The sequence below is a fragment of the Alligator sinensis genome, unplaced genomic scaffold, assembly GCF_000455745.1.
Source record: "Alligator sinensis unplaced genomic scaffold, ASM45574v1 scaffold309_2, whole genome shotgun sequence".
NCBI lineage: Eukaryota > Metazoa > Chordata > Crocodylia > Alligatoridae > Alligator > Alligator sinensis.
In genome coordinates, this window is record NW_005842231.1 from 833,419 (window position 1) to 854,842 (window position 21,424).

Below are 21,424 nucleotides of genomic sequence, written 5' to 3' on the forward strand. Positions count from 1 at the left end.
TTCTGGAAGATAAGACCACGCTGAAAGAAGCCTCAACGACAGACTCCAACGCTTGTAGGATAGGTATACCTGACTCTGTAGCCTGCTACTGTGTGTGTGTATGTGTGTGCATGTGTGTGTGGGGACCAGCCCCAAGGTTTATGATTACAGTGTTTCAATCTGCCTAATAAACTAGAATTTTAAGGATCCCGAGTTGGGCATTTGTAGCCAACAGGAGGAAGAGCAGTGAATATGATATACCTTGACTTTACTAATCTACATGGTTTGTTTTTGCTTTTTTGAAGCTTTTGGCATCTGAAAGTCCAAATATATTGTCAACTGGATTCCCTTTGTTCACATGCTTGCTGATACCCACAAAGAACTCCAACAGATTGGTGAGGCAGGACTTCCCTTTACAAAAAACCATGCTGCCTCTTCCCTAGTAGATCCTATTTCTCCGTGTGACTGCTATTCTGTATTATACATTCTACCAACTTGCCAGGATGAAGCGAGACTCAAAGATCTGTTGTTCTCGGGATCACCTCAAGAGTTCTTTTTGAAGGTGGGTGTCACATTGGCAGGCCACCAGTCCTTTGGCACAGAGGCCATTTGTAACAATAGTTTTATTACATTAAGTATTACCAAGCTTTATAATTTCACCTTTTGCATTCCTTCAGAACTCTTGGGTGAATGCCATCCAGTCCTGGTGACTTATCAGCATTTCCTTTTGTTTAATCTGTTCTAAAACTTCTTCTGTTGTGACTTTAACGTGGTCCAACTCTTCATACCTATATACTACAAAGGATTGATCTAGCTTGGGAATTTCCCCAGTATCTTCTGTGATAAACACCAATGCAAAGAATTCACTTAGCTTCTCTACTGTGGTTTTGTCATCCCTAAGGGCATCTTTTACATTCTGGACATATAATAGTCCCAGCAATTCTCTAGCTGGCTTCCTGCTTCTGATGCATTTTTTAAAGTTTTTATTGTTAAATTTAGTATCTTTTGCTAGATCCTCCTCAAATTATGTTTTGGCCTGCCTTAATTCACTTTTATATTTGACCTGTTCTATTTTGTGAGCTTTCCTGTTCTACTCATTTAGGTATGCCTTCCATTTTTTGAAGGATGCTTTTTGCCTTGGAGGGCCTCCTTAACTCCCTATTAAACCACGCAGGGATTTTAGTGGTCTTCTGCTTCCCTTATTCAATTTGTGAAACATGCTTTTCCTGAGCCACTGCTGTTTAAACAGCTTCTAAGCTACCTGCAAGTCTATGTTTTTGAATGCTCCTTTAAACTTCTTCCTAACTAATTTCCTCGTTTTTGTGCAATTACTCTTCCTAAAGTTGCATATTGGCATGGTGGACTTTTTTGGCTTACTCCCTCCTGCTAAAATGTTGAATGTGATTATGTTATAGTTGCTATTACACAGTGGCTCACCAACTGGTACCTCTTGAACCAGGGCCTGCATGTTTAGGTCTAGAATTGCTTCTTCCCTTGTGGGTTCCCAGGCGAGCTGTTCTACAAAACAGTCATTTACCACATCCAGAAATTTTATCTCTGCATCTTGCCCTGATGAGGTGCTTATTCAGTCTATGTGAGGATAGTCGAAGGTTCCCATTATTATTGTTTGTTCCATTTTACCAGCTTCTCTAATCTCACTGAGCCTTTAATAATCACCTTCACTTTCCTGATTAGGTAATCAGTAGTACAATCCTAGAACTACCGTATTTACTTGATTCTAAGTCCCCCCCATTTAACATGGGAGGAAAAGCACCTTATCTTAGACTCAAGTACGGGGCTGGAAAGGCGGGGTGGGAAGAGGCAGCTGCTGTAGCTCAGGCTCCAGCTCTGACGTGATCAGGGCTGTAGCACAGTTGTTGCTTACTCCCACTGCCCTCTCTGTACACTGCACCCTCTTCCCCACCATGCAGTTGCTGCTCCCCCATCTAGCCCTCTCCCCTTGCTCCATACATACACTGCAAACTGGGGCACTGAGAACAGGCCCACCCTGGCTCTGGAGCAGCAGCGCACAGTCTGCATGGCTGCTACAGGGGTTGGGTGGGGCCCATGCTCTGTCCCAGACTAGAATGAGGATGTAGCCTGCTGGCATAGAGCAAGGATAGGAGGGGAAGAGGGAAGCACAGGGGCAGCAGGGGTGGAGGGGGACCCAAGGCATGGGGAGGGGCAGGGCACAAGCTGTTTGACCTCCCCACCTGCCCCTATGCAGCAGTTGGGGGGGGGGATAAATTAAAGACAACCCTCCAATACTTGGATTCTATACATGGAAAATTATAACAAGTTTATAAATTTTCCATGTATAGATTCTAATTACTGGGGAGTTATATTACATTTATCATCATCTAAGATTTATATAAACATGGTATGTTCTTTTTATTCAAGCACAGAATTTCTATCCACAAGGATTCTATCTCAGATAAAATTTTTAGGGTGTTACTGCCTATACTATCTACATTCATGGATGGGTTGAAAGAACCAAGATTATTTATTGAGAAGTCTGAAAGGAGGACTTGATATGTCTTCAAATACAAGCAAAGGTGTTATAAAAAGAATGATGATCAACTATTTGTCATCTCAACAGGTGACAGGACAAGAAGCAAATCTTGAACTGCAACAAGAGAAATTTTAGCTTGCATATAAGAGCTTTCTAACTATAAGATGATCAAGCACTGGAACGTCTAAGGAATCCCCATATTTGGGAGATGTTAATAGACTTGTTGATAGACAAGTACTTGGCTGACTTGGCTGGGATGCTTTACATAGATGAAACAAGGGACAGAACTAAACCTGTCTTCCAGACCTTTCGTTTTGTTTTATAATTTTTGATTGTGTGAGGCTGGTAGGATTTATTCATAGATCCTTCAAATAATGCTTATTTTACTCAAAGATGCAACAATAATTTAAGATAAATATGACACAGTCTATGGACAGTCTCGACCCAACTTGATTTCTGTTAATCTACTGAACTACAGTTTTCTGCCTAGCAGTAGCATAACTTCCTTGCACAGAAAAATCCTTCAGATTTGAAGAGAAGCTCCCCATCTCTACAGTCAGGCAAAAGCAAAAGTCTTGGAAGTTTTCAAACAGCAAATATAATATAAATACAAATATAAATATAAATATATTTTTAAAATGCCTTGGTCTTAACTGAAATTTTGGTATGTGTTGCTGCTTTAAAACTTCCAAGACTGTTGCTTTTGCCTGACTCAAGAGATGGGGAGTTTTTCTTGAAACCTCAGGGATGATATAAAGATATATATCTATCTAGATAGATATACAGTATATCTATATAAATAGATATATAGCTATATATAAACAGACACATGCACAAACATGATTAAATCAAATTTTAAATGAAATAATTTCAAAATAGGAAAACAGAATTTTTCATTTACAAAATGTGAAAAATGGGACATTTCAACAATTTTTCCTTTTAGTCAAGACATCTATTGAAAAATGACCTTTTCCAGCGCTGGTTTGGTTCAGTTGAGAAAATGGTTTACAACCCTCCCCCCGTCTCTGCAATTAGCCTATTCTTTGTCACGTCATTAGTGATCTATGACAAACAATACCTAATATTCATATAAATTGCAAATAAACCTTCTAAGACTTTAACGTTCAAGTAGAATCCCTCAGAGTATCTTCCTCTGCTTTTTCAATGTTACTACAGCATGCTGACACATGCTATCACTAATTATTCATAGTAAATTATTAGTAACACAAAAACTCACTATCTGCATCCACCTTAGATGCGCCTGGACAACACAGATATCAATCTTACCAATAGGAAGAATTCTCCCCAGCAGCAAATAAACAAAATAAAGGTCTGATTAATCAGGGGAATGGGGGAGTGCCAATGTAAAGTCCCATGGGAAAATAGCAAGGAAAAATGAATTAAGGCTCAAGCAATGCAAAAAGACTTAAAAAGCTTTCTTTGTGGATGTGCAAACCTGAACAGAATAGAGGAAAATACTGAATTTGCTGGAGAACCAGCATTTTTCTGCTGTCTAAGACAAGTAGTGCATTATTTACTAAGGATAATTATAATACCTCAAAAACTGTGCCATATTTAAAACATCTGAAGTAAAATAAGCAGCACTTTTTGCTTGTGCACTAAGACAAAAGATTTACTTGTTGAGAGAAACTTAGTAAATACACTAAGGAAAATCTGCCTATATTCACAGTAATCTAAAAAATCATAAAATAAGCAGCATAGAATAGATCACTGTAAATGAGTAGTAGGGTTTTCAATCTATACACTGGTGCATTGTGATAGATGAGAAAAAATGGTGCCTTCATGCTCCCAAAACAAATACTAACAAATCATTAAAATCATGCATCAACAATTCCTAATGCTATAATATATGGATTTTTTTTTAAAGGAACACCTCAATGTTTTTCACATTCCAGAACTAAATTTTATATTGTTTCACAAATTATTTAAAATTTAACCTAAAACCAATATCTATTAATAGACAGACCATAAAGATGACAAAATTGATGTTGCATTGGTGAGCACAAAAAATTAGTTATACTTCCCGTGCTTAAAAATACTACAGCAGAAGGGATGTTGCTCATTCACACTAGGGGCCAGATCACCAAAAAAAAGTATTAGTGACCAGAATGCAAAATTTAGGCATGTTAGTCCAGGTTAAAAAATAATAATAATAAAAATAAATAAATAAATCGATAAAAACCCTAGTTATTTGAGCACAGAGACCAGATACACTAGTTTTTTTCCAGAAATCTTGAAACACTGAAAGTTCTGCAACTACATACATACAGCATTACCTGCAAAATGCTGAGTAGCTTGATACAATTTAGGATTCACAAATCGGGCATCTTCATACCAAAACCCCTTAAGGCCCAGTCTAGTAGGCATTCCTAGACCTTTTTTAGAGTTCTGGGTTTCAGTCTCAGATCCCAATATTTGCTGGATAACTTTCAAATGTAAAATATATATAAATAATCTGTGGAACAGAGGCCAGGCCCCAGATCTTCCCTCACCCAGGGCAGGGGTGTGTGCATGTGTCCATCTTCATTACTGAAGAGAAGTTCCCTACTGCTTCCTCTTCCTCATTAGTTCTGTATTCCTTTCTAAACAGTAGATCAGCTGCAACAGGAGTGGAAACTCCACCCATCCAAAACCCAACCTATAGTCCTAATGGTTACAGCACTCTCCTGGCAGATGGGAGACCTAGGTATGAAACCCCCTCAGACAGAGGGCCTGCAACCCAGATCTCTGACTTCTTGGGCTAGTGGTATACCTTTAGGCCAGAGGTTGGCAAGATTTAAACCCCATGACTTGCTCTCAAACTATTTTATTCACTAGCTGCCCAGTCATTACAGTATATATTGTGAAATAACTTCAATACTGACTGTGGCTTGGTGCTTTGGTGAAGAAGGAGATGACTCATTTTCAGGGAAGCTTGTCTTGGAAGCAGATGGAGAATCCTAAAAAGTGAAGTTAAATAATACAAAGAGTTACTCTTTTGAACAGCAGCACTGCTCATTCTTCAATTACATTTTTTCCTTTCCAGTATCGCATTTCATATTGTGAGTCATGGACTATGCACTGTGTTTTAAAGCACAGATAACATAATGAGATACTGATATAACTGTTTGTTGAAGGAGGTGCTCCTACAAGGTTTATAGAATGAAATCATGTCCACGTCAACCTAGTATGTTTATTGAAGCAGAATCTTAACAATACCACCATGCTGTACAACAATGCTTTCATTTTCCTAAGAAGTAGAACTTATTGGAGGCTTTTTCAATAGTCTTTTACAAATTCACCTACATTGTCAAAATAAAATCAGGTTCTGGATATTAATTTTGCCTGGGGTATTCTTGGGTATTTGTCCCAACTATAAATAAGAATTATGCCTGTGCTTAGTTGGTAACCAAAAAGATGAAATGACTTTAATATGTAAATAATTTAATAGATTTAGGATTAATTTTTTGAACTATTTTAATTAATTTTCCTGCAATCCAAGGCCGACTATGTCTTGAGGGCATAAGTGAAATCACAGAGTGTTGGATTTGTGAGCTACATATTAATTATGTATCAAAAAGAAAAAATACTAAATTTCTGAAGATCAAAGTCAACCAAATGGGGGGGAAAAAATAATGTTTTCTCTAATATGGTCTGTGATCATTCTGCATTGAAAAGCTTTATGTGGTATTTCCCCACAGATTTTCAGTGGTGGTATTACATGCAAGAGAGACTTCCTTCTTATTATTAAGAGAGACTTCCTTCTTGTCTTGGTGGAAAATATTTCTTCTTTCCATTTTCTAGGTGCTTGTCACAAAGTTTGATAAGTCAGATTAGTTTTGTAGACATGCCACTTTACACTTTAATAGTGCAGAGTAAAACAGTTAGCAATATTGTGAGGGCAACCCTAATTTTTAAACAGCTGATTACTACTTCCCATTTCCTTTCATATTGGCCTCAGCTCTCTGTTCTTGCTCTACAGTAAGGTTTATTTTGATCCATTCGACCACACAATCATTTGCAATCATGCTGGATATACATATTATATCAAGATTGCTTTTTCTCCCAGAGTTAACAGTAGCAGAATGTTTAGACACTGTAAGGTGTGTTAACATTCAAGCTGTAAGGTAAAGAATACTGATGTTTTAGGAAAAACAACTTAGGACACAAGTAACATGAACAAAAGTGTATTCTGATTTAATCTTAGTAAACGTCAAATTACTCTTTTGGGCATTTGAGGCTATATAGAACAACCCCTCACTTCTTTCTTCAAGGTCTATGACAGTAAAGATGCTAATTTATGTTTACGTCTCCTGTGAAGATCCAATTTCCAAAGTATCTACTTTTCCCAATGCTTTTTTGAAAAGCAGGGGAGCACGCAGATTGAAGATTTTACATTATATTGCAAAATTACCTGCAATTAACATCAATCCTCCGACTGCTAGCTCTGAATGCTAAGCAAGATTTGATTTCTCACCATTAATATTAATAAACGTGTAACTTACTGGAAGATATGGTTGAAATAAATCCCGATTCTACTATAAATCATACAGAAGATGTAAAGGAACAGCTAGGAGACCTGTCCCTGCTGTTTTGCTTAAGATGCATTTTGTCAAGTACTAAAGAGACTGTTCTAATAAACAGTGTAGGAAACAACTTTTAAAATGAACTTGAGAGGAAATGAGGACCATTCAACTCTCAGTTGACCTCTGAAAAGCAACTGAAACCGAGTCATTAGCACTTTCCGTACCATGAATTTAAGTAAGGCTTAGGGGTGCACTGATTGAGATTTTGGGGGCTGATACCAATAGCAGATTATTAAGGAGGCATATCGGCTGATACCGATCCAGTTTCCAATACAGCTGCGTCCAGCTGGTAAATCTGTTGTGGTTGAAGGGGAGAGGGGAGGGAAGGGAGTGAGGGTGCAGATCAATGCCCTCTGTGGTGAAGGGCAGGGGGGAGGGGAGGGGAGCTGGGGTAGGTGCTGTCCAGCCAGGGTGGGGCAAAGCTGTGGCTCGTCCGGGTGGGGTGCAGGGAGGGGAAGCGGCTTCCACTGCTGTGTGCACCCAGGGAGGGCAGATGCGGGCTGGGGGTGCCATCCCAAATTTTGCTGTAGACCCTCCATAGTTCCCTCTCAGCACTGCTGCCGCCTGCCCTGAGTGAAGCATGGCCCAGCCCCCTCTGCCAGGAAGAACCTGGCACAACCCCCACCCCAGCCCACAGCTGCAGCCTGCCCTGCCCCATGCAGATTCAGGTGCATATGCCCCTCCCCTCCATGCCCTCCCAGGGTGCACATAGCAGCGGGAGATACTCCCCCTCTCCATGGTCCCTGGACGAGCCATGGCTCCATCCCACATCCTGCACCACCCCAGCTGGGCAGCACCTACCCCAGCCCCACTACCTCCCTTACCATGGGGGGCACTGATCTGCCCAGCTACACCTTCCCTCCCCTCTCCCCTTCTACCACAACAGACTTACCAGCTGCATACAGCTCTCCAAGCTGCTGGGCTGTGCTGTGCTCCTTGCTGCCTGTGTGCTGTGCTGCAACTGCGTGCATGCACGCACAGGCATTTATTGGCCAAATTATTAGTCACATCAGGCTGATTTCCGATATAGTCATTTTTCTTTATATCGGTGCTGATCCAATATCGAACCGATGTATTGGTGCACCTCTAGTAAAGCTAGCTCCTCCTCAAAATGATCCAAGTTGAAGCCTGCTTCAAAACTAAAACTAAGTCAATAAAAAAAATCAAAGAAGAATTGTTAAAGGAATTAAGCCACTACATATTTCTACGGGTACTCCCATCTTAAAGGTGATTATTTAACTTGGCAATTAACTACGTATGCCCAATATTAGTGAGACATTGACGCCAATTTAAACCACTGAAAAAGCAGGCTATAAATTCTTTGTACTAAATCAGTGTTTTCATATTACTATATTTACTCAAATCCAAGAAAAGGCTTCTCCCTCCCCCATCTCTCCCCACACAGTCAATGTGGCAGGAAAGAAGCCTTGTCTTCGATTCAAGTAGTAACCCAGGACAGGCAGTAGCTCAGTTCCAACTTCGGCCCCCAGCTCAGGGATCAAGCCAGAGATGATCTGCACTTACCCCAGGCTGGGAGATGGCTCCTTTGGCAGGGGAGGGGTTCACAGATGGAAGAGTGAGGGGGAGACTGCAGGGTGGGGGAGGAGGAAAAAAGGTGAAGACCTGCATTTGCGACTCAGGGGGAGTGCAGGGTACACCATGCAGCCTGCCCCCTAGCCAAGTTACCTTCTGGCTCTGCCTCTGGTCCCTCCAGCCCTGGCCCAGAGCTGCCACCATTTCTTCCTTCCTGGGCAGGGCTGGGGCTAGAGCCACTGCTAATGCCGACTGCCCAGAAGCCAGAGTAGAGCTGCAGCAGAAGGTATATGATGGGGGGAGGGGGAGGGGAGCAGGGAGTGTGTAAGTGGCAGGCATGGAGGGGGCAGGGAGTGGATGGCAGAGACACAGAAGGCAAAGAGTTGGGGGGCAGGCTACAGTGGGGCAGGCACAGAAGAGGCAAGGGGCAGGGTTCTTGCCCCTCACCTTCTGCCACTGCTTTCCCCACCACAGCAGTGGTGGGGGATGAATTTAAGGCAAGTTTCCACTATAATTAGATTTTTTTCAGAAAAAATTATAATAATACATTTATAATTTTCCATGTATAGAATGTAATTATTTGTGAATCATCTTAAATTCACAGCTGTCTTAGATTTAGGTAAATATGGTATATCCCTACTGCCAACAGTTCACTTTCAGATACAAAGTATTGGTGTATTTTACATAAGAACTATGAATATATACAAAGGGCTTAAATTAAGATTGCTGATTATTCTCCCTGTTTACACCAGAATGCAAGTGGTTCTTAATTAGAAGAAATGTTTTTGTAGATGCAAAGCTTAAATTTAATGCTAGTTATCAGCCAGTCAAAAGAAGATTTAAGGAAACAGTTCTGAGTAAAAAGTATAAATCAGTGAATGTACAAAAATAGATCTGGATTAAAAACAATCAAATAAAAGATAACAGTTTAAGAAGTTACCCATGGTTTTACTGAAAATGTATACTCAGTATATGGTTTACAACACAGGGGAAAAAAAAAAAAAAAAAAAAAAATCACCAAATAAATCCTTTAGAAATCTGTGCATTTCAAACGTTTCAAAAACCAGAAAATGGTCATTCATTTTACCATGCTCTTTTGCTCCTCCTACCTTATCATTGGTGTCCAATACAATTGTGCTGTGCCTCCACTTGGTTAAAACTATTGGTTCTTGTAGCCTCCTGTCCAGACTCCTACTCTTAATTATTTCTCTTTGCTGCTGTGGTGAAGCATTATACTAAAGAGGAGAAAAAAAAAAAAATCACACTATGAACAGGATGAATTTTATATGAACACAAAATCCATACAATTAATCAATGTACACTAAACAGTATAACATATTGGAACATTGAATTTAGCAAGAAAAAAAACCCTTTTTCTATTGCCTATATTGTTTTGAAGGACAGGGTGTCTGCTCTAAAGCAGGGGTCAGCAACCTGTGGGCTGGATCCAGCCTGCAGAGCCAGGGGACTTTGTGGCATTTTGGCAGTGAGAAGCAGTAGTGGTGGCAGAGCTGCCAGGTGGTAAGGAGGAGAGGGTGATGACTGAGGTGCAGGCTAGGTTGAAAGAGGCCTGCACTTGGAGCTAAAGTCTAATAAAGCAGCACTTCCTCCTTCCCCAGCTTTGAAACATGACTGAACCCTGCCCTAAGGCATCATACAGAAGTTGGCTTGATAAAACAATACTTTGTACTGCCAGGCATGTGTTCAAGTTCTAATCCCAGATTTACTGCCTGCCTCTCAGCAACTAGGAATAAACCTGATTGTAACCTTCCTCTCCACAATGTTAGTAGTATTACAGTCTGCTCAGCTCATGTATAACAGTAGTATGCCAGGTCATCCTACAGCAGTCCTCTGGATTAGTAGCTGCAATAGATTCTGGAGGACGTAATATGCAACTTTACTTAGCCAAAAGGTTGATGGCTGAGAGAAAGAATGATACCAAAATGTGGTCTATTCTGAGAGCAAGCCTTATTTCATAGTACTGGAAAGACAATAACTTGTGGGCTCAGGAAGTACTTGTGCCACATTTGGCCATGAAAAAAAAAAAAAAAAGATAAATATGTATGAGTAAAAAGTTATGGTGCTGAAGCTGTAAGAGCAAAAGAAAAAATGGCAATCACTGTATCAAAACAAATTAATAGTCAATTTAGTCCAATACCCTGAGTGTCCAAGGCTTCATAAACAATCAAAAGCAGAAAACCCATAAGCAAGGTCCTGCACAAGTCCTAAGTGTTGTAGCATGCTCACCATCTCTTAAATAGCAGTGCTAGATGGTATGGACAAAAATGTGTGGAGCATCATTAAAAAATTATACAAATATTTCAATCAAACATTTGCACTAAAATATAAACACCAAAGATATAAACTTTTAAAGATTTAAAAAAGAAATTTCTCATTTGAAATCTGTTTTCAGGGCAATGTTAAAAAAAATAGAACGTGTTCTCGAACCATAGTTTTTGTTGATTTATTACACAAGGGAATGTGACCTACTAGGTAGGGCATGTGAAAGAGGTTCAACACCTAAAGTTTTACAAAAATGTGAACCGGAGATGAGATCCCTCTCTCAAAGTGCTTTGAGATCTAGTGATAGTATGCACTATTTAAGAGCTATATGATATTATTCTTAATTGTATAAACATTCACTCTGGTGCCTCAGGTTTTACATGTGTAAAATGGAGAGGATAATCAATAACCCTTACTAAAATGTGTTAAGGTGTACTAATGAAAAATCAGATTAATGTAACATGACATACTGAATTACACTGTGACCCAAAGTAAACATTACTGTAACTGCTATAGCAAAAACCATGCTTGTGGTAGCAGCTTTCCATCTTACTCTACAGAAAGTTTGTGCTATAATAAAAAAAACAAACAGTAAGAAACTTCAAAAATAAATAATGGCTCACTAAAACAACTGAACTTGCATCACATGAAAGATGTTACATTAGTACTAGAATGATACTGAATTCAGGAGCTGAATAAATTATAATGTGCCATAAACCTGATATCTACATTTAGTCCCTGGTTCTTAGTGTCCAGCCACCTAATGAATTGTTGTATCCAAGTTCACCTTTTAAAGGTGTTGGGTACATTTCCCTTGAGCACAAGGTGAGAGGGTGGTTGTTCTGTGAAAATTGTGCTCCTAATGGGGAGGGGCGTACATGTGTGTGCATGCCCGTCCTTTATATTTTTTTGTGAGAGTACATTCTGGTGTGTAATTGTTGTTTAATTTCAGTTTCACTCACATAATTGCCATGAAAGCAATCGTTGCACTGGCTCAGGTCTACCCACGACCCTACCGAATTCATGGCAGAAGTGTGCTGCAGGGCAGGTCCTTTAATCTTACAGGTTCCCCTGCATGCCCCACCCCCACAAATTGGCAGAGGGGCCCCACTACTTGATCCTGATTGGCAGGGAGGAGAAAACTGCAGCTTTAAATATGGCATTGTTTTTTGCCTCCCAGCTTGTTGACAACAACCAGCAGGGCCACCGGGGCCTCTCAGCCAATCAGCAACAGTGTGGGGAGGGGGCATATAGGAGAATCTGCAAGATTAAAGGAGGCACCTCACAACCCACTTCCACTGTGAATTTGGTAGGGCCCTAGTTAGATCACATTTTTGGACAAGTACGTGTAGGAATCAAGGATTCTGATGGGATTTTTTTTTTACGCGGGGGGCGGGGGGGGGCGCAGAGCCAAGCCTAGGGGGCCCGGGGCATATCGGCTGGTGCAGGGGAGGGAGGGGTTGGTGAGCAGCCAGAGCGTGAAGCCGGTGGTGTGCAGGGGCCACGTGGAGTGGTGACACCCTTGGGGCCTGTACGGCACTGTCTGCGGGACCCCCAAAGCACGGGGCCCAGGGCAGTTGCTCTGATTTCCCCACCCCCACCCAAGGGACAGCTCTGGGTGGGGGTATTGATAGTAGTGGCAGGAGAGGTCTGGTGACAGATTAGGCATTTATTGACAAGGCAAGGCTGCATTTCACTTGAGGTCTGTTAGGCAGTGGAGAGTTTGCTTCTGATAAGCAGGAATCCTGGTTCTCTTTCTTAAGAAATCCAAAATTCTCTAATAAAAAACCCATAAAATTCTTTGATAAAAACCTCCAAAATCCATGTTTTATCACAATTAAAATGAAATGTTACTATATATACACAGGTATCAGTCAAACACTGTTTTATTAATATAGTTACAATTTTAAAGCAATTTGGAAGTCTACCAGTGCCCTCTCTACATTGTTTCCTGCCAGGCCTGCTCCTTCCCCTCCTCCCTATGCCATGGGATCCCCTCACATTTTTACTCTCCTGCTCTAAGCCTCCACCCCACCTCCCCCACGTCAGTTCCCTCCTTCTCCCCCCACCTCCAGTGGTTTCTTGCTTTAAAGCTTTTCTCCCTGCTCCTTTAAAGGAGAAAAAAACTGTTATTTTCCACAGGAAATGGGCAATGGAAAAAACCCGATTCTTGATGATGAGTTAGGCAAGATTAGGGGGCTGTTTGAGAACTAGGAATAGAGAGTCTGGGAATATTTCTTTCAGTATCTGATCTTTGTTGAGTATAAGCTGCAACTGTTTGGTGATTCTTCTGATCAGTTCCAGTGTGGGATGGCTGGTAACCACAAATGGTTTCTTTTTGTATTGTAGCAAGTTAGTACAGGGTATTTGGGTAGCTCTATCAAATGTATGGTTTATTTCTCTACTGGAGTGTCCTTGTTGTATAAAGAGCTACTCAACACAGCTCACAAAGACACTCTCATGGACCCAGAGGGACAGACTTCCATCTTCAGCTCCCTCTGTGCAAAAATGAAGTTTATTTCTTACCTATGGGGACTTTTTACCATCTTGTACCATCTACACTTTTCCCAGAGCCTGACGAAGGGACTTTGATCCCAAAAGCTTGCAGAAAAGGACAATTTTCTTGCCATTTTCCAGTTGGTCTAACACAAGGTATCATTTTGGAACCAAGAGTTCTAGTTTTTTGTATGTCTTGTTGTATAGAGGCAGATTTTAGGCTGATCAAGTGAGCATCAAGTGCTCTCCAAGCAGATGCAGTGGTATCGGAAGGCTTGGCTGTAGACAACAGCTTGTTTGGTGTGCTTGGGATGATTGCTGATCTTGTGAACATAGGTACAGTCTGTGGGTTGTCTGTATATACTGGTTTGTTGGGTGCCATCCCTGATATTAGATTAATGGCATGTTATAATCTATTTAACTCGTGCATTCTTCCCACACAAGGAAGGTGAGACTGACCCTCCTCACTTTTGAAAGGCCTTGATCTCCCTGTAATCAGCCTGCAGTGTCTCAGGCCAGAAGCCAGGGGGCAGTGGAGCATGCCTCTCTGGATTGTAGCCAGCATGGGCTGTGTGTTTGCTTCCTCTTTCTGTTGCCCCTGAGGTCTCTGGGATTTGTAGTCCAGAATCACAGTAACAACTCTCCAGGGTTGTTCTTCACTTCCTCTTTCAGGTGCCTCTGGGATTTGTAGTCCACAGTTGCATCCAGTAGTAAGTTTCAGCAAGTTCAGCAGCATGGCAGCTCTGTACTTGGGGGAAGGTAAGTTTAGCCCTCCTCCCTGGCCCCAGACCACAGTTGGTGTTTGGCGGGGGGGGGGGAAGAGTCCCTGCCTCCTCCCCCCACCCCGCCCCTCTCTGCTGGCGCAGACAGCACAGCACAGCACAATACAGGGCTGCAAAGCATGCTGGGGAACTGTGATTTAACTTGAACCAAGAACGGACCTGGGACAGAAGTTTCATAAACTGGTTTGACCCAAATTAGTTAAGTCTAATACTACATTCAACCAGGTTTATCTTAAACCAGTTTCAGCCATTTTGAAACTGGTTTATGTGCACTGAAGTTCTGTTCTGTTACAGGTTTAAACCAGTTTCTGATGACTTAAACTGGTTTGTGTGCATCTTTTTTCCCTAGCCTCAATAAAATTGGGTAGTTGTGTGGACAGACAGAGCTTTATGAATTTTCAATCCTGTAGGAGTTGCACATTTGCATGTCAACCTTAACAAAGTTCAATGGTGAGTTGTGTATAGCCCTCACAATTTATTTTCATGTTTAGAAATGAAATTAGTAATTTAGTCTTTCTCCCCACCAGTGCTGCTGCAGTATGCTTCATCTCAGTTGACTTCCTTGCTATGGAAATACCCATGCTGCAGGCATTTAATCCAAACAGATACTCTCAGAACTTATAGTATCAAAGACAAAGATCGTATTTCACAAACCAGACAAGAGTCATTATTCTGACATGCTTTTCTGCTCCCTCCTACCTTACCCTTAGTGTCCAATACAACTGTGCTGTACCTCCACTTCGTTCAAACTATTAGTTCTTGTAGCCTCCTGTTCAATATTGCAAGTAAAACCTAGACCACTTGTAGTGGAACTATGCTTACAGATAATTCCTAGGGTCTAAACACTGCTTTTTAAAGGAAGCTGTTGGGCTGAAACATTAGAAAATTATTTCCTGCTAGAGAGACGTTGGACTGCTGCCTACTACAGTTATGTTTACTAATATCATTGCAACTTATATGAGCAGGCTGTATTTGTTTTGATATTTGATGATTTATTTTGAATATATTTTGAAATTACTGTACAAGTTCACAGTCAAGGAGAGGTGTGTGAAATTTGAATGAAAAAGTAAATTGAAATAAATGTTAAGAATTATAATGTGAACAGGACCAAACTGCAGGTAATCTGTATTCAAAGGTGCCTTTGATACCATCATAAGCCATCAAGAGTCTCTACTGATCAAACAGACAACTCCATCTCCAAGCAGGAGGGATCTGCAAAGCAGTATGCAAGCCCCACATTTTACAAACTTATCTGCTAGAGAAGCAAGGGACCAATAAATAAAAGTCAGAAAAGCATTGCTGACTGCCTTGTTAAAATTCAGAGGCAAGATGCACTGCTTTTTAGCAGCTTAAATACTTTGCATTGGCAATGCAAACAATGTTAAGACTGTATATGTTTTATAAAGGACCATTTACCTGTTTTATATATATTCTTGCAATGTAGGTGTCAAATAAACATCTCTACACTTGAGTGCTTAAACACTTCATTTCCTTTTCATGGCAAAACACATGAAAAAAATAGTGGGAATAACTAGCAGAAAATTAGAACAAACTGGTAGATCTCTCCGCCAAAGATAAATCTCAGCTTTTAAAACAGCCCAGTACAGGAAACCATTTATTTAAAGACTTTACTGCTGTCAAGGCTCATTTTTCCTATCATACTAATAGAAATAACCATCTTCTTTGAAGTATGGTTTCAAGAAAGATTATTTATTTATACTTGAGGACAATGCTGCTGTCACAAGCAGTTTATTATACCCCAGGCACTTCCAAGAAGTTTGTTAATTTCTTTCCTAGGAAAGTAAATAACATTTCTCTCCTGTTACTAGCACCCCAGCACAGAATGTACAGTTTATATTTATTCAGGCATAGAAAACAGGACTGTCCAACATGCAGACTGCATCTGGCTCCCAAAGGGTTAACCTGCAGCTCCCAGGCTCCTGGTCCCCCCATTACTCTCATGCTATAGTCTTTGAACCCCACTACCTCCTACTTCTGTTGCCTACCCCCACCCCTAAGGCAGAGTCATTGGCTGAAAGAGTTTGCAGCTGCAGGGTTTGGGGGGAAAGTGCCACCATGCAACAATCCAGCAAGGGGTGGCACACAATGCTACACAGTTTAGTACAGTAAGGATAAGGGGGAGAGGGGATTCATAGATAGCATGAATTATATAGCGTGGTGCCCCTAGCAGTGGCGAGGGCGGACAGCGGCTGCCCACAGAAGCCAGCAGTGGCCAATCTCAGAGGGGGAATGTGCCCTCATACGCATCGCCTATGGAACAGTTGCATCACAAATACAGAATGGGGAATGACTGGTTAGGCATTGCTCAGAAAAACCTGGGGGTTACAGTGGACCAAACTGAAAATGAGCGAACAGTGTGCTCTGCTTGCCAAAAACAAACAAACACACCCACAACACACTGGGTTGTATTAACAGGAGTGTCACTTGCAAATCAAGGAGATTTATCCTTCCACTCTATGCATGTGTAAGACCTCACCTGGAGTACTGCATCTGGTTTTGGCCCCCATGTTTCAAGAAGAATGTGGACAAATTGGAAAGGGTCCAGAGGACAGTGATAAAAGGATCGAAGGTTTGGGAAGCAAAACTTATGCAGGAAGGCTAAACTAATTAGAGTTATTTAGTCTGGAGAAGAGAAGACTGAAGGGGGATTTGATAACAGTCTTCAAATACATTAAAGGTAATTAGAGGTAAATGGAGACTCGCTTTTCTGTAGCCATAGGGGACAGGACTAGGAGCAATGGTCTCAAGCTGAAGCAGGGGAAATTAGGTTGGAGATGAGGAAGAACTTTCTAACTATGAGGGTGGGCAGGCATTGGAACAGGCTACCTAGATGATGTGTGGAATCTCCATTCTCAGAAATTATAGCAAAAGCAGGCTGAACAGACATTTGTCTGGGATGGTTTTAGTAAGGGATGACCCTGCTCTGAGCAGAGGGCTGGACTAGATGACCTTTTGAGGGCTCTTCCAGCCCTATTTTCCTAGGATTCTGTGTTTTTGGACCTGACTACTACTGATCAATCTTTGGAACTGCCACTGAAAAAGGATAATTTGTTTGGATAAAGTAGGCATAGCCAAGATTATATATATATTCTGACCAGATGATCACATACATCTTATATCCAGAATACACACACACCACCCCCTATACCTTACGTCCAAAATGAGTTTCAAGTTAAAAAGCTCATGGTTTAGGGCACATGGTAAAACTAGTCTACTTCAGACAAAAATGTATCCAGCCACTATCCCAGGTACAATACTGAATATTTAGCAGGGGAAGGTACAAAGATTTCTCATGGTAGATTATAATTCTGGATATTATTTAGCATTATCATCCTCCCTCCAAATTACAAAATATCCTGGGGACAACTACAGAAGTGCTCTACAGTAAAGACAGCAACAATCTCTAGCACACTTTAGTAAAAATCACAAGGGCAGCAGCATTATAGTACCATGTGACCAGGAAGGTTTCTCAACCATCAGAAAATACGATGGGTCACAGTTTAAGAAGTGCACAGCTACATATGTATATGGGAAGTGAATATTTTCCTTCTCACTGTGAAAAGCAGACTTGATAGATCATCAAGTGATCTGGCAAGGCAAGTTCAGGGCATGTAAAATACTGTTTGTTGAGGCAGATTCACCAAGGCGGACCAGCAGGAATTGCGGGAGGCGCTGTTCCCGGAGTTACTAGGAATAATGGCCACAGATTGTTAGAGAGAAGGTTCAGGCTGGACATCAGGAGACATTACTTTACAGTTCGGGCTGCCAGGCTCTAGAATGGGCTCCCAAGTGAGGTGGTACTCTCTCCTACCTTGGGGGTCTTCAAGAGGACAAATATTTGGCTGGGGTGTTATGAACCTGCACTCATTCCTACCCAGGGTAGGGGGTCGTACCTGATGATCTGTTTAGGTCCCTTCTGACCCTAAGCACTATTCCTCCCAAGACTGAAATTTGAGTACCATTACACAAAGCATCACAGCACCATCTCAATTTATCCTCCCTTTCACTGTCTGTTTCTTTCCAGGAGTGTGCATGGAGATCATGCCTAAATTGTATTTGCTTGTTAAGCAGAAATTTGTGATCTAACTGACTACAAGCACCAAGTAACCCAGCCTTTTTGTTAGCGAAACTTTGAGCTGGGTAATGGTATACTGGTTCTGAATTGAGGTCAGAGAGTCCTATTTGCATTGTTAAATGCGTCTGTCCTCTTCGGAAGGACACTTAAATAAAAGCTTTTCCTGACTTGGTTTCATTTTTGTACCCCTATCAGCTGTCTGCATTTGAGTGATTTATATTTCATTCTAATCTGATAACGAGGTATGGCTCAAGGCTCTGTCCTAGCCCATTTGTGACTGAAACAAATACCCCACCAATAAGCTATTTTGAGCAGTTGTCCTCATTCTTATGCAGATGACATAGATCTGTCAGTTTCTCAAGAAAGAGCTACGGCATTCATTAACATAAATGGAAAGAGTAACGAATCTGTAATCAAATGAAAAGGAACTGAATGCATCTTAGCTGGGGGAATGTAAAAGAAAGAAGAGAACAACTAACACTGGTTCAGCTAAAGTCACGGGGTTTACTCTGTTTGCTACTAATCTTTCTCCATTTTGATACTTCAGAATAATTTTATAAATTGCTAAGATTTACTACATTTACCGTTAGCCTTTAAGTCAGGGGTGGGCAAAGTCCAGCCCACAGGCTGGATTGGGTCTGTGGCAGACTCCATGTCCCAGCAGCTCCAGCCATCACTGGCCGGTTTCCATGGAGACCCCAGGAGCAGCAGAGTCCCAAGACAGCATGGCTGTCAGGGCGCACAGCTAGGCAGGGAGCTGCTCCAAGCCTGGGATCTTGCAGGGGTGACAGCGTGGTCTGGAGCCGGGGCAGAACCACGATCCACTGCCTGCACTCCTCGGTCTCCACAGCGCTACTGCTCCTGGGGTCTCCATGGAAACCAGCAGCAATGATGTAGGCAGAGGCTGCCAGGAAACGGAGTCCACCATTTTGCCCATCCCTGCTTTAATCCATGTAAAAATCTTCATCATCTCTGGCATGCCTTTTACAATGCTCTTTGATATCAGTTTATTCAAATGTAGCAAAACCACAAAATTCATAGAGGTTTTAACAAATGCATTAAAAATCTCTCATGACTCATTTTCTGGTAATCTAGGTAATTTTGCTGTTTAAGAGTGCCTGGACAGTTTCATTTTCAAACTGACCAATATAAATGATATCCTGACTTTTTATAAAATATAAGTTACAGGTTCCAGATCTGTTCTTTCTTTTCATGTTTTGTAAAAAAAAGCTCCCTCTCCTGCTAAGGTATGCCTATACATCAGCAAGGTCTCCTGTCCACAAGGAAGAGGTTGTCGCAAAACACAACTGGAGACCACCTTTGAAACAAAAGCAAAAATCACACTTCCCCCAAACCTTGCATTCCCAGAATTTCTTACTACTGAGGTATTTAAAACATTTACAAGTTCACTGGAAGCAAGTACTAACTGCAATATATCCTGCTATTATGCCCATTTATATTATTCCTACCAAAGCAGAAGATGTCTTTTCTACCCGAAACTGGTGTTTTTGGGGGCAAGCCAAATCAGGGCCTACTAATACCCAAAATTCAAGTAACTGAAGAAGAAAGGCTGGCCATTTACACAACCTTACCCTCACTTATAAAGTGGCATGTTGATGTATTAGAAATGCATTTAAGAGTTATTTCCAACCTCAGGCTATAGCACAATAGTTTGTTTGCATGGTATACTGTCCCCCTTTAAACCAATTTTATTTTGGATTTCTCTTTAGCTGAATTTTAGAGGACATTAGTGGTGGAACTTTCAATGGCTGCACCCAAACTACAAACCTTATTTATCAAAATTTACTCACTATCCTGTACTAGGCATTACCTCCATGAACACAAGGCTGATGTAAATGCCAATGTAAAAGTAATTCTGTTGGGACAATCAGAGGCAAAAACCCAACTGCATGTTAATTTTCTTTCAAACTTGCTGTAAACGGATAGATACAGACTCTGAAAAGAGGGCCAAGTGCAATATTTGCATGCATGCATACTTCCTTTGAGATGAAGAGACACGATAGTTTGATGTGTTGTGCTCTAAAGCACAATGGAAACACTCTTCCATGATCCTTAAATCTGCAGATATGCTTGAATCCATCACCACTAGCTGCCTCCTCTGCTGTGTCCTCAGAACCTCGTATGACAATAGTAGGAATTTACCACTTTCTTGGCCAATGAAATGTATGAAGATGTGAATGAAGATTTACATTTGGTGTCATTTGTGTCAAACCACAATGAAACTACTGGCCATTTTCACTAATATAGGGGCAAAGGACCTCATCAGAATCACATTTATCTTATAAGGGACCAGCAAAATTATAACCTTGACTGACAAGTGTTTCAATTCGAGCTAATAGTTTCTACAAGAAACTGAACTGTGCTTATTAAGACAATTTGCAGTGGAGCTATGAGTAAGTCCCGGAGGACTGGAAAAGGGCCAATGTGGTCCCCATTTTCAAGAAGGGGAGGAAGGAGGACCTGGGCAACTATAGGCCAGTCAGTCTCACCTCCATCCTTGGCAAAGTCTTTGAAAAAATTATCAAGGCTCACATTTGTGAGAGCCCAGCAGGACAAATTATGCTGAGGGGAAACCAGCACGGATTCGTGGCAGGCAGATCGTGCCTGACCAATCTAGTCTCTTTTTATGACCAGGTTACAAAACACCTGGACACAGGAGGAGGGGTGGATGTCGTATACTTAGACTTCAGGAAGGCCTTTGATACGGTATCCCACCCCATACTGGTGAACAAGTTAAAAGGCTGTGACTTGGATGACTACACAGTCCAGTGGGTGGCGAATTGGCTGGAGGGTCGCACCCAGAGAGTCGTGGTAGATGGGTCGATTTCGACCTGGAAGGGTGTGGGCAGTGGGGTCCCGCAGGGCTTGGTCCTTGGACCAATACTCTTTAAATGTCTTCATCAGCGACTTGGACGAGGGAGTGAAATGTACTCTGTCCAAGTTTGCAGATGACACAAAGCTATGGGGAGAAGTGGACACGCCGGAGAGCAGGGAACAGCTGCAAGCAGACCTGGACAGGTTGGACAAGTGGGCAGAAAACAACAGAATGCAGTTCAACAAGGAGAAATGCAAAGTGCTGCACCTAGGGAGGAAAAATGTCCAGCACACCTACAGCCTAGGAAATGACCTGCTAGGT

At 41.5% G+C, this 21,424-nt stretch overlaps 1 protein-coding gene across 8 annotated transcripts in view; it reads right to left on the bottom strand.

Moving 5' to 3' along the window:
• Positions 1-21,424, bottom strand: part of ARHGAP12 (Rho GTPase activating protein 12) — a 140,029-nt gene that overhangs the window by 34,009 nt on the left and 84,596 nt on the right. For all 8 annotated transcript variants that reach the window (XM_025208484.1, XM_025208483.1, XM_025208489.1 and 5 more), the window contains 2 exons: positions 9,720-9,845; positions 5,377-5,451 (listed from right to left, as the gene is read on the bottom strand). In XM_025208484.1, coding sequence (XP_025064269.1) covers positions 5,377-5,451; positions 9,720-9,845 — 201 coding nt within the window. The remainder of the gene's footprint in view (positions 1-5,376; positions 5,452-9,719; positions 9,846-21,424) is intronic.